At 35.5% G+C, this 12500-nt stretch overlaps 1 protein-coding gene across 1 annotated transcript in view; it reads left to right on the forward strand.

The window, feature by feature from the left end:
* LOC135218595 (uncharacterized) overlaps nt 1-2042 on the forward strand; it is a 3935-nt gene extending 1893 nt beyond the window's left edge. Inside the window, exons 4-5 of the mRNA XM_064255017.1 lie at nt 330-1862; nt 2008-2042. Of these exons, the coding sequence (XP_064111087.1) occupies nt 330-1862; nt 2008-2042 (1568 nt within the window). The remainder of the gene's footprint in view (nt 1-329; nt 1863-2007) is intronic.
* Nucleotides 2043-12500: the final 10458 nt, after the last annotated feature.

Raw genomic sequence — 12500 nt, forward strand, 5'->3', positions numbered from 1 at the left:
TGAATACTATCCCACACATCAGACACGGCTTCGTTTCAGAATTCAACAGGGGACGAAGCCAGTGACCACATTGAAGTAACAGAAACTACTGCAGAACTACAAAGTGAATACTATCTAAGAGAGCAAACAGAAGCTGTATCTGAGTATTCAGCAGAGGATGACGCCAATACCACATCTGCAGTAACGGAACCTTCAGCAGAGCTACAAAGTGAATACTATTTCACAAATCAGATAGAGGCAGCGTCTGAGAATTCAACAGAGGATCAAGCCAGTACATCTGAAGTGGCACAAACCTACTACAGACCTACAAAGTGAATACTATTCCACAGATCAGACAGAATATGCACCTGAGTATTCAACAGATGATCAAACCGGTACCACAACTGAAGCAACAAGAACTACTGCAGAGCTCCAAAGTGAATACTATCCCATAGATCAGACGGAGGCTTCATTTGAGAACTCAACAGAGGATGAAGCCAGTACCACAAATGAAGTAACAGAACCTTCTGAAGAGCTACAAAGGGAATACTATTTAAGAGATCAAACAGAAGCTGTATCTGAGTATTCGACAGAGGGTCAAACTGGTACAACAATTCAAGCAACAGAAACTAGTGCAGTACTACAAAGTGAATACTATTCCACAGATCAGAGAGAATATGCATCTGAGTATTCAACTGAGGGTCAAGCCGGTACCACAACTGAAGTAAAAGAATCTTCTGAAGAGCTACAAAGTGAATACTATCCCACACATCAGACACAGGCTTCGTTTCAGAATTCAACAGGGGACGAAGCCAGTACCACAATTGAAGTAACAGAAACTACTGCAGAACTACAAAGTGAATACTATCTAAGAGATCAAACAGAAGCTGTATCTGAGTATTCAGCAGAGGATGACGCCAATACCACATCTGCAGTAACGGAACCTTCAGCAGAGTTACAAAGTGAATACTATTTCACAAATCAGATAGAGGCAGCGTCTGAGAATTCAACAGAGGATCAAGCAAGTACCACATCTGAAGTGGCACAACCTACTACAGACCTACAAAGTGAATACTATTCCACAGATCAGACAGAATATGCACCTGAGTATTCAACAGATGATCAAACCGGTACCACAACTGAAGCAACAGAAACTACTGCAGAGCTCCAAAGTGAATACTATCCCATAGATCAGACGGAGGCTTCGTTTGAGAACCTAACAGAGGATGAAGCCAGTACCACAAATGTAGTAACAGAACCTTCTGAAGAGCTAAAAAGGGAATACTATGTAAGAGATCAAACAGCAGTTGTATCTGAGTATTCAACAGAGGGTCAAACCGTTACCACACCTTCAGTGATAGAACCTACAACACAGATGCAGACTGAAAAGTATCCCACAGATCAGACAGAAGCTGCATCTGAGTATTCAACAGAGGGTGAAGCTAATACTACAACTGCAGTAGCAGAATCTGCTACAGAGCTACAAAATGAAACCAGTTCCACACATCAGTCAGAACCTGCATTTGAGTATTCAACAAAGGGTCAAACCAGTAATCCACTCTTAGTAACAGAACCCACTACTGAGACACAAAGTGAATACTATCCTTTGGATCAGACAGAGGCTATATCTGAATTTTCAATAGAGGATATTTCAGAAAGATATTCAGAGGACTTGGTCTTGCTATCTGGAGGTGATTATAAATCTGATATTGTCGATTACATGGATGAAAATAGTACCGTTTCTCTTTCATTGCTTACTTTGTCTCCAGATGAATCTGACAGAACCACATTGCTCAAAACTTACCAAAATTCGCGCTCAGTGGTCAATCCTAGTCGAACAAGAAGCATTGCAAGTTCATTAGCATTATTAGCAAAACCGCAGGGTGAAAACCTCTTGTTTTCAGAGGAAGTCACCGCTGACCACCCTTCAGAGGGATTTACATACACTGAAGAAATGACCAGTAATTTACATAGTGCTGATATCGGGACAGTTGCCATTGAAACAACTACATATCCAACATGCTGCAGAGACTGCCCAAAATTGCTGCACCACATCCAACTGACTTTACATATGAATGGAAATATCCTTCTAGCAACATGCAATATGATTGGAGAGATGCGACCTACCCTGAGGGACCCAGTCCAAATACTGTTGACATAAACAACAACAACTTCTATTACTTGTTGCCAACGTTTGTTATCCAAAATATCTCTCCTCAGGGAAACTACAGAATAATTACTTAGAAAAGTTTCAGGGTCCTTGGCCTTACAACACTACAACCCTCACTTTTACCCAAGAATCAGTTCTCTCCCTGCTAGTCATTTCAACCAGAATGCCTATTATCATTGGTTACTTCAGGCACAACGTTATTATTATTACTATTATAATCAATATTACCAAGGTAGTTATGCACAGAACCCAGCCTACCAGCAGTATGTTCCATGGCAAAGTTCTCCTTATTGATTATTTACTGTTAATATGAGACACTCTTCATGTTCCTTTAAGTTAAGCATGTGATAGGCGATGATAGAATTCAAGGCTACTATTTTAACACAAACACACACATAACAAAAACACACACCCATATATGTGTGTGTGTATGTGTGCGTTTGTAGAATTTCAGAGTTCTTTCATAAGGGCTGGATATAATATACTCACCACATGTTGTTATCTCCCTAAAATTAGTCCTCATGACGAGATATTTCCATAAATGCAAACATAAAACCATATAAATTACAAGCTTAACAGACGGCTCAAGTGCAAGAGTGCTGTTGATGGACTTTTGATGCAATTGCAGAGCGTCAGAACCAACATTGCCTGAGCGGAAAACACCTCGTATTATTCAGCAGAGTAAATATTGTTCACTGTCACGTAGTCAGCATGAATTAATAACAAAGCAAAAATAATTGCGTTGTAGTTCTATTTCGGCCGTCAACGCCCCCATCAAAGTTTAACGAGAGAGAGAGAGAGAGAGAGAGAGAGGTGCATTAATGCTGTTTTCTGTTTAGTTTTGTTTGATAAATGTTTACTTAAAAACGAAATAGAAATTATAAAAACGAAGAGAGTCCTTCTCCCCGTCTGTCAACACAGAAACTAACTAAAACCTAAATAAAAACTCATCTGAACTAAACCAGAATCTTTGTTTCTTTCTTTTCCTCTTTCTTGCAGACGTTGCTCAAAATAAAACTCAGTTGCCTCAGGTTGGAAAATCTCCTCAAGAAGCTTTTCGATGCTGCATGCAATTAAAGCTGAAAAGTTGCAAGGGTTTGGAAAATAATATCGCGTGATTTATGAGCCAGATCATTACCTAGGTTCCTAGACTATTTGGGCTCGAATATTTGTCAACCGTAAAAAATTTTTTTTTTTATTTAAATCTGACTCGTACTCGTGAGGGTTAGGAGCTTATAACTAGACGCGGTGAGGGGTAACTTAGATTATTATCTAATGATTACATTCTCACGTTTGTTGATTTTGTTATACATGTCCAAATGATCTTAACTTAAGTTGAAACTTAAGCAAATGAAACAATGCTGATTTTATTTTGCAGGTATCTTAAGTGTTTATGGAAGATATAGTTTACAATATCAGCTGTATGTGTCCTACGTAAGTTTCCAAATTACCCAAAACAGAGAACAATGTGTTCCCTGGGTCTTTGCTTGTAACATGAGGCTACTTGAATTACCTGATGCAGACCAGACTCCATATTTAATCATTTATCTACTTTTCATTGAACTTGTCTCTGTTAGCAAACTGATTTCCTGTTGGTTTATAGCCTGTTGACTGTCCAGCTGAAGATTCAAAGTAAGTCCTACGGGGGTGGGCGGTTAGTGCCTTTGGTGCACCTCATGCGGTGCACTGCAGGTATTACCAAGGTTGGGTATTACTTTACATTCTTCGCAGGGTTCTATCGGCCCTTAGCTGCAATCCCTTTCGTTCATTTTACTATACCTCAGTTCATCTTCTCTGTCTCCCTTCTCACCTGCCACCCTCTTCTAACAACTGCAAGGTTTTCTCTCTTGTTATATTTTGAAACCTATTCACCAGCTGGTCCACTGGTATAGTGGTTTGCGTCGTGGCATGCCCTACGGGATGGGAAATCACTGGCTCTGGATCTTGATCAGTTACTGCTGCAGTGTTGGGGTGTCTTTAGCGGTGGGAGGTTGAAGTCAATGGGCCTTTTGGTGTGCTTATGCCATGTGACTAGATTTCATCTACAGAAGTAATAATAATAATAATAATAATATAATAATAATAATAATAAAATAAAAATATAATAATAATAATAATAATAATGATAATATAATAACTAATAATAATAATAATAATAATAATAATAATATATTATGGTAAAACACCCTCTTTTAGACAAATACCATTAAAGAGGATGGCAGAATTAAGCGAGTTGATTTTATATATAGTTTTTTTTCTGTTTTCATTATAATCTGCTTCTCTGGTTCAGAGATGTTTCTTAGTAACTGACTAATTTTTATATTTGGAAATTCTAAAGCTCTTAAAAATGGTGACGGTGATCTTTTTATTTCATTAATTAAAACAGTATTTTGGTATAATGGTAATATCAACTTAGGATCTCAGGGCCAGGTCAAGCAGGGGTCGTTATCATTGCATGCATTATTCCGTAGGCTTAGTTCAATTCCAGGCTGGGGTCGTCTTTGGTTTAGAGCTGCTGGTGTTGATACAGGTATAGCTGGTATTCACGGGACGTTTCGACCTCCTCGCAGGTCATCTTCTAGATGAGTTGGTAGAACGACTGTAGCATGAGAGCCTGCGTGTTGGTATTTATAACGACTCAAGACTCTGCAAAAACAACGTGGAGGACACAGCAGTTATTTCTAACGCCATTGCATTATTAGTATAAGATTTTTTTAACTGCGTATGGCGTTATTTCAAATAGAAAGACAGCCAAAATGCTTTTTACAGTTTCATAGAGTGTACTCTTCTGATACTAATCAAATAACATTTACATTTTCTTTTCATGTTTTCCTTTTATGAGGGTTTGCCGTTTCAATATTCGTACACCTTTTACCGCGATAAATTCACCACAGAAATATATTGGTTTATTGTTATTGACGCAGCCATCACTTAAATTCTTAAAAAAAAGGAGGCAGTAATATCCACATTAGAATATCTAGAATTATCTTCGATCGTATAGACGCCTTATTGGAAATTCCTTTCTATCTCAGAGTAGTACTAAAACGTATAAGAGGACCCCTTAGCCAAAATCTACTGCTTGGTCGTTTGAGCCCCTTGGTCAAAAAAACTCTGAAAAGAAGAAGAGCAGTTGCGAGGAATCCCGACCAACAAGAAGAAGAAGAAGAAGAAGAAGAAGAAGAAGAAGAAGAAGGGGACAAAGCAATATCCCACAAGCATTGGTACTATCACATGGCACGAGATGATGATATCCATATTCACAGGCGAGGTGACCGTAAACCTCATTTATGAGAAATATCTGCGGGAATTTAGACGTAAATAGCTCTCTCTCTCTCTCTCTCTCTCTCTCTCTCTCTCTCTCTCTCTCTCTCTCTCTCTCTTTGTCTCTGTCTCTCTCTGCTCTGGCAGCAGATAGCCAACCATCTTCAGTTAGGGCTGGGGAGAAAATTGCACAAGTAACACTGGTGCAAACACTCGAAGGGCTGATATCGTTAGACCAAGATCTAACACATTCTCTCTCTCTCTCTCTCTCTCTCTCTCTCTCTCTCTCTCTTCTTTGTTGGCCAGAAGTTCCAAAGATGTTTTGGATATGAGGGATAATAAGAGGTTTGGGCAAAGTGGAGCGGCCCTAACCTACTGTATTTTTCGGGGAAGTTTGGGGAAGAGGGGGAAAGAAAATGTTATGATTTGAGATTTGTAATGCCAGTCGGGAATGGTCCCCATTTTTTGGTAGTCATGATTTTTGTACAAGCAGAATATAATTTATGAATCTATTGCAAATCATACAACGCCATTGCTAAATTATGGTTTCTTTCAGCTGCCAAATAGATATTAAGATGTAGGAGTTATTGTGCTAATGTAATATGAAATACGTAAATGAATATGTTACATTTCTTTTAGTAAATAATAATCATATCTTACATCTTGGTGTAAACGTGATATTCTCTACCGAACGGGCTAGTTATATTTACCATTACCATTCGCACGAGAACCATTTTTGCCAAATCGGAAACTCTTATTTTGCCTTCTATAGCAAAGATTTTCCCTCGGAAAAACAAGATCAAGTCAGAGCCGAGAAAACGTCTCCCTATCTCTATGAGATGAACTATTCAGCTAATAAACAACAGCAGGGAAACAAGTCAAGTCCTGGTGCATACAATCCTCCTCTTCTGCTTCTGCTTCTTCTTCTTCTTCTTCTTCTCCTAGCAAGAAAAACTAGACACAATCTTCCTTCCCGATGACAAATGAGGCTACAAAGGAAGGCAAAAACTAATCTGGTACACTGCCAGAACATTTATACACTAGCCTCAGGCATGATACTCTCCCATGTTACTTTATTTATTTACTTTTTTTTTTCTTCTTCTTCTTCTTCCTTCGGTTTCTGAGAGATAGCGCTTGACGTCAAAAGACCTCATGGTCCAAGCTGATTTGTATTTGTTTCTGTCGGATGGGGGCGGGGGGGGGGGGGGTGGTGGAGGGGCGGCTGGTGGGGCCGGGTGGAGGATATTCTGCTATGAAGACGCGACGTCTTTCTTTGGTTATATCAAAGCCGTCGCTTTTTAGTAGAAGCCAAAAGGATTATGCTTCTAAGAGTCTGGTAAACATTTCGTTCGTTAACATTGTTTTCATATACACATTTCTATCATTAGTGAAACTGATATCTGATGAGTTTAGAGTGTACATTCTACTGATGCTAATTGCTAACTACAATCTAAACACTAAATGATTAGTTCTGAGTGGGTTTATGAAACATTATACACACACACACACACACACAAACATAACCATATCTATATAGATATATATATATATATATATATATATATATATATATATATATATATAGTATTATATATATATATATATATATATATATTATATATTATATATATATATATTATATAATTTATATATATACATATATATATATATATATTTATCTCTCTCTCTCTCTCTTCTCTCGTCTCTCTCTCTCTCTATATATATATATATATATATATATATATATATATTATATTATATATATATATTATATATATATATATATATATATAGATAGACTAGTAAGGGGGCTCAAGCCCTACAGATATTACAAGGCGGAGAGGTAAAGGCATGTCTCAGCGTAGTACATAATTTATTGCCGACGTTTCACATCACTTCGATGCATTTTCAAGGCTGGGAATGATAAAAATACAAACATATAAGACTCGTCACTGATAAAACACGGTATATATATTATACCGTGTTTTATCAGTGACGAGTCTTATATGTTTGTATTTTTATCAATTCCCAGCCTTGAAAATGCATCGAAGTGTATGAAACGTCGGCAATAAATTACTGTACTACGCTGAGACATGCCTTTACCTCTCGCCTTGTGATATATATATATATATATATATATATATATATATATATATATATATATATATATATATATATATATATATATACATATATACATATATATATATATATATATATATATATATATATATATATATATATATATATATATATATAGATCTACTTTACATTTTTGCTTAAATTCACTCCAAATATTCTAGAATTTATTTACTATTTAAATTTCACTGCTATTATGTTTTTTTTTTTTTTTTTTTTAAACACCGACTTTATTATATCAGTTACTAGGTGGTCATAATTTTTTTTTTTTTTAAATCGATTTTCTTATTCTATCACTATGCACAACTCAGCCTTTCTTTGTTTGGTTGTTGTGGGGGTAGGAAAGGTCTATGAAGAGCCTAAAAAGGTCTGAAAAAGGTATTTCGTTTCGAGTTAAAGGTACAGGAATATTAGGATAGGATATTTATGATTTATTTATTAGAATGAAAATGTGGAAAAAATGAATAATGTGCAAGTTATACAGTAGAGAACAATTATTTTTAATACAATATAGCGTATATATTTTAATTTTCGTAGGTAAAATAAGGCTCTATTTGACTGTAGATTTTAGCACGTTTAAATTTACATTAAAAGTTAGGACTATAATGTTTACAAATTATGCTAGGGTCGGATCACTCCTTATTTCATTTGGGAATGACCTTTGTTAATCTCCCATAATGCATCCTGTTCTGTACAGGTTCCTGCATTCTCATAGTCATTCCAAGTGAGTAAATGTTGAGCACGAAAGAAACCATTGCACGAGACAAAGAGCTGAAGCATTTACTTTCATTTCCCATTGAACTCAGCTTTTTACTTTCATTTGTCGCTGAACAAGCATTCCCAGACGTATCCCTGTGTCGAAACCTTGTCGTTCATTCCCAGGGACGGAAATATTCCCTGGATTTATTTTCCGGAATATAAGCCCAGGAATTGCTTGGGTGATGTCCACGGGAATTAGAGAGAGAGAGAGAGAGAGAGAGAGAGAGAGAGAGAGAGAGAGAGAGAGAGAGGACTTTTTGAGAATTATTGCTTCCACAGAAATGGAATTTGTGCATGCCGTTCAGGTTTTGTAATAAGAAGTATGATACTGAGTAGGAGAGAATGAGATAATGGATGTGTACATAAACGTATATGAACATATATATATATATATATATATATATATATATATATATATATATATATATATATATATATATATATATATATATATGTGTATATATATATATATATATATATATATATATATATATATATATATATATATATATATATATATATATATAGTGTGTGTGTGTGTGTGTGTGTGTGTGTGTGGTGTGTGTGTTTCTGTGTGCGCATGTGCGTTATGTGCGTACACACGGATGCTACTGCATCCCAGCATGATTCATCAAATGTATCAGGATACTTAAACTCCAAGAAATAAAACAAAACATACAAAACTCGAAGCAAAAACAAATGGTTCTTTTTAACCCAAAGGCTGCTGGGTGATTTGGAGTGATTAATGTTAGCCAGCAGTTTCGAAACCAGAAGAAACAAATCATCACGTCTTTCCAGAAAGTCGAGTGTATTAATGTTAGTGTCTTAATCTGAGGGACCACTGAATAAACCGACTGGAAAAAATTATATATTCTTTGGACAATTCCTTGGCTGGGGGAGGTAGGAGGAGGGTGAGGGAGATGGGAGGGAGTGTTTGGAGACTGGTATGTATTTTTAAGTTGAAAAAAAAAAAAAAAGTCTTGTTAACTTGAGCTTGAATGTCGTTTGGTCACACTAAACAAATTCACTTAAAAAAAAAAAAAAAAAAAAAAAAACATATTCTTTTGGAAATTTCTAGGGAGGGGTTGGTATGAGGGGGAGGGGAATGGAGTAAGAGGGAGAGAGAGAGAGAGAGAGAGAGAGAGAGGTAAGGATAGGAGGATTGAATTACAGAAAACAGATTCTGGGAATTCGGTCTTTTAGAAACGTGTCCGACATAGGAACCATGTTGCGCTGTTCAATTTCAACAGTGAGGTGTGTATTATTATTATTAGTTATTATTATTATTATTATTATTATTATTATTATTATTATTATTTATTTTTATTATTGGAAATAATGGCTATTTCTGCAGCGTTTATTTTTGTATAGCAGTTTGTCTATTCTTCTACTACTGAATTTTCTCCTGTACTCAAATTGGCTATCATTTTTTATTGTTGTATAATGTCGTTATTATTATAATGATGACGATGATTAGCATTAATGTCATTATCATGTAGTATCAACTTCATTATTATTATTATTATTATTATTATTATTATTATTATTATTATTATTATTATTATTATTCTTAGATTTATTATTATTGGGACGATATCCAAGGACGTACCATTCTCCCCTCACTCTCTTCCCTTCCAGATAAAGACCCAATAGCAAGATAAACCTTCTCCATATCTCTACCAAACTCACATGGCTGAATCTGCAAGATATTCTCTGCATAGTAAGCCAGTTAGACCCTTAACAGATCGCCCGCATTTATATGTCCTTTGCTTTCTGGCAAAATGGGATGAATGGGGGCATCAGATTTCAGATATCAGCGATTTAAATCAATAAATTCAAGGTCTTAAACCGCAGATATATTCTTAGAAGCATGTCAAATAAGGGAATGACTTTCTGGTATTTTGTGAAGAAATGCATGGGGTTGATTCTTTAGAATATAGTTCATCTTTTTTCTGTTGTGGTAAATTATGTTTTTTAGAAGTCTGCTAAGTAAAGGAAAGGCTTTGTGGTGTTTTGTGAAGAAATATTGTTTGGTTTGTTAATTTATTATAAGTAATTATTTTCAGCTCTTGAGCAGCTTTTATCTTTATCTTTCTTCTTCTTCGTCTTCTTCTTCTTCTTCATTCATAAACCAGGCATATTTTTAAAAGTGATTTTCTGTAATTTCCCTCCTCATTTATAGGATGAGCTTCAGGTTCCATAATAGTCACTACAGCTTTACGAAACGAAGGTATTTAAGCCAGCCCTTTGGTGACAAGACTTACAATATTATTATGATTTCCCCCTCTACCCTAAAATAAACTTGAATGATTCCATCACAATCCTAACAAATGAGTAGCTTTTACAATTCCCAAATTAGTTTCATTACCAGATTTCTAGCTTGTTTTCACCTTCAAATCATTTTTTGCTATGACATTTCTCCTCCTAAGCATGCCCTTTGGTTACAAAACTTGCAATGTTATTATGATTTGCTTCACTTCCTCATAATCCATTCAAATAATTTAGTCACTCCCTTATCAAATGGGTCCCTTTTTTCCTTAATTATCTTTATTGTCACATTTTTAGCTCGTTTTCATATTCCCCAAATCATGTTTGTCTTTACGTTTCTAGTTTGGAATTCTGGGTTTCCCTCCAAAACATATATGCACAAGATTAACTTCTTTCAAGCCCTCACTCCCTTATCAAATGGGCCACTTCCTTCCTTCCTTAATTATTTTTATTATTCACATTTCTAGCTCGTTTTCCCTTTTCACTTTCCCTAATTGTGTTTGTTTTTACATTTCTAGTTTGGAATTATGGGTGTCATATATATATATTATATATATATATATATATATATATATATATATATATATATATATATATATATATATATATATATATATGCTCAAGATTAACGTCTTTCAAGTCCTCTCGTCCTTGCTTAATTACTTTTAGTAACCACATTTTTAGCTCGTTTTCACATTCCCCAAATCATGTTTGTCTTTACGTTTCTAGTTTGGAATTCTGGGTGTCACTTTAAAACATATATGCACAAGATTAACTTCTCTCATGTCCAGCTAGGTATAATTTCCCCTCGCAGTTCCGTTCCGCAATTTCTGCACAACTGCCATTAGCATACTAATTAGTCTTTCCTATCTGAACGAAGAAGCAAAAAAAAAAAAAAAAAAAAACTCTGGTCGAGGATAATTAGAAAGAAAGAATTGATTACACGAAGGAAACTGTCTCAGGCCCTTTAATTAACACATTGTTATTTCCTTGGGTAAGTCGTATTAGAATTTACTCCTCAATAGATTGCGATAGTGTCAGGTGTTTTTATTCATTTTAGATCATTATGAAAGATTAAATAAAGGTCTGTATTTTGACATATAGTTCTGCAAATTTCGAATAAAAGTTATTGATCTGAATCAAATAATTTTGCAATTTTATGCTCATTTAATAATGATCAAGCTTGTCTTAAAGTTCTGTATTTTATAATCTCGCTCTTGAAACTTAGAATAAAAATATTATTGATCTGAATAAAAACAAGTAAAATCTCCGCAGAAGAACTCGAGTTTTCTGTACAGCGTATGATCATGGCCATCGAAAATCGAAAACTTTCGGTGGTCTCTGTATAATGCTGTATGAGCCACGGCCCATATCGATGCCAGACGCACGATCACGACTAACTTTAACCTTAAATAAAAGAATAGCACCTGAGGCTAGAGAGCTGCAAATGGGTACGTTTGTTGATTGGAGGGTGGATGATCAATATACCAATTTGCAGCCCTCTAGCCTCAGTAGTTTTTAAGATCTGAGGGCGGACAGACAAGGTTAGGAATTAACCACCTCATAGAAGTTATGTGATACTGTTGGGAAGGAAGTATGCTTAATGCATAAAATCATATTCATTTGTTTTCTTTTGCTATATTGAATAGCTATTTTCGCTATTGTTGGATCGCCTGAAAGTGAGGGAGGGTATTTTAATTTGCTGAATCGAGTATTTATTTGATGCAGTTGGGTACCCAACTTTCCTTCGTTGATCATGAATTCGTGACGAGGCCAAGGTCACTCACACACAATCAAACACACACCAACGCGAGCACACAAAAAATGAGAATGAGATTGTGTTTAAGATTTAATCATTTATCTACGAAATTCTGGACTGAAATTATAAAGATAAAAAAATGATTCAATTTATTTTTACTAATGG

This window comes from Macrobrachium nipponense, chromosome 9 (genome assembly GCF_015104395.2).
Source record: "Macrobrachium nipponense isolate FS-2020 chromosome 9, ASM1510439v2, whole genome shotgun sequence".
Taxonomy (NCBI): domain Eukaryota; kingdom Metazoa; phylum Arthropoda; class Malacostraca; order Decapoda; family Palaemonidae; genus Macrobrachium; species Macrobrachium nipponense.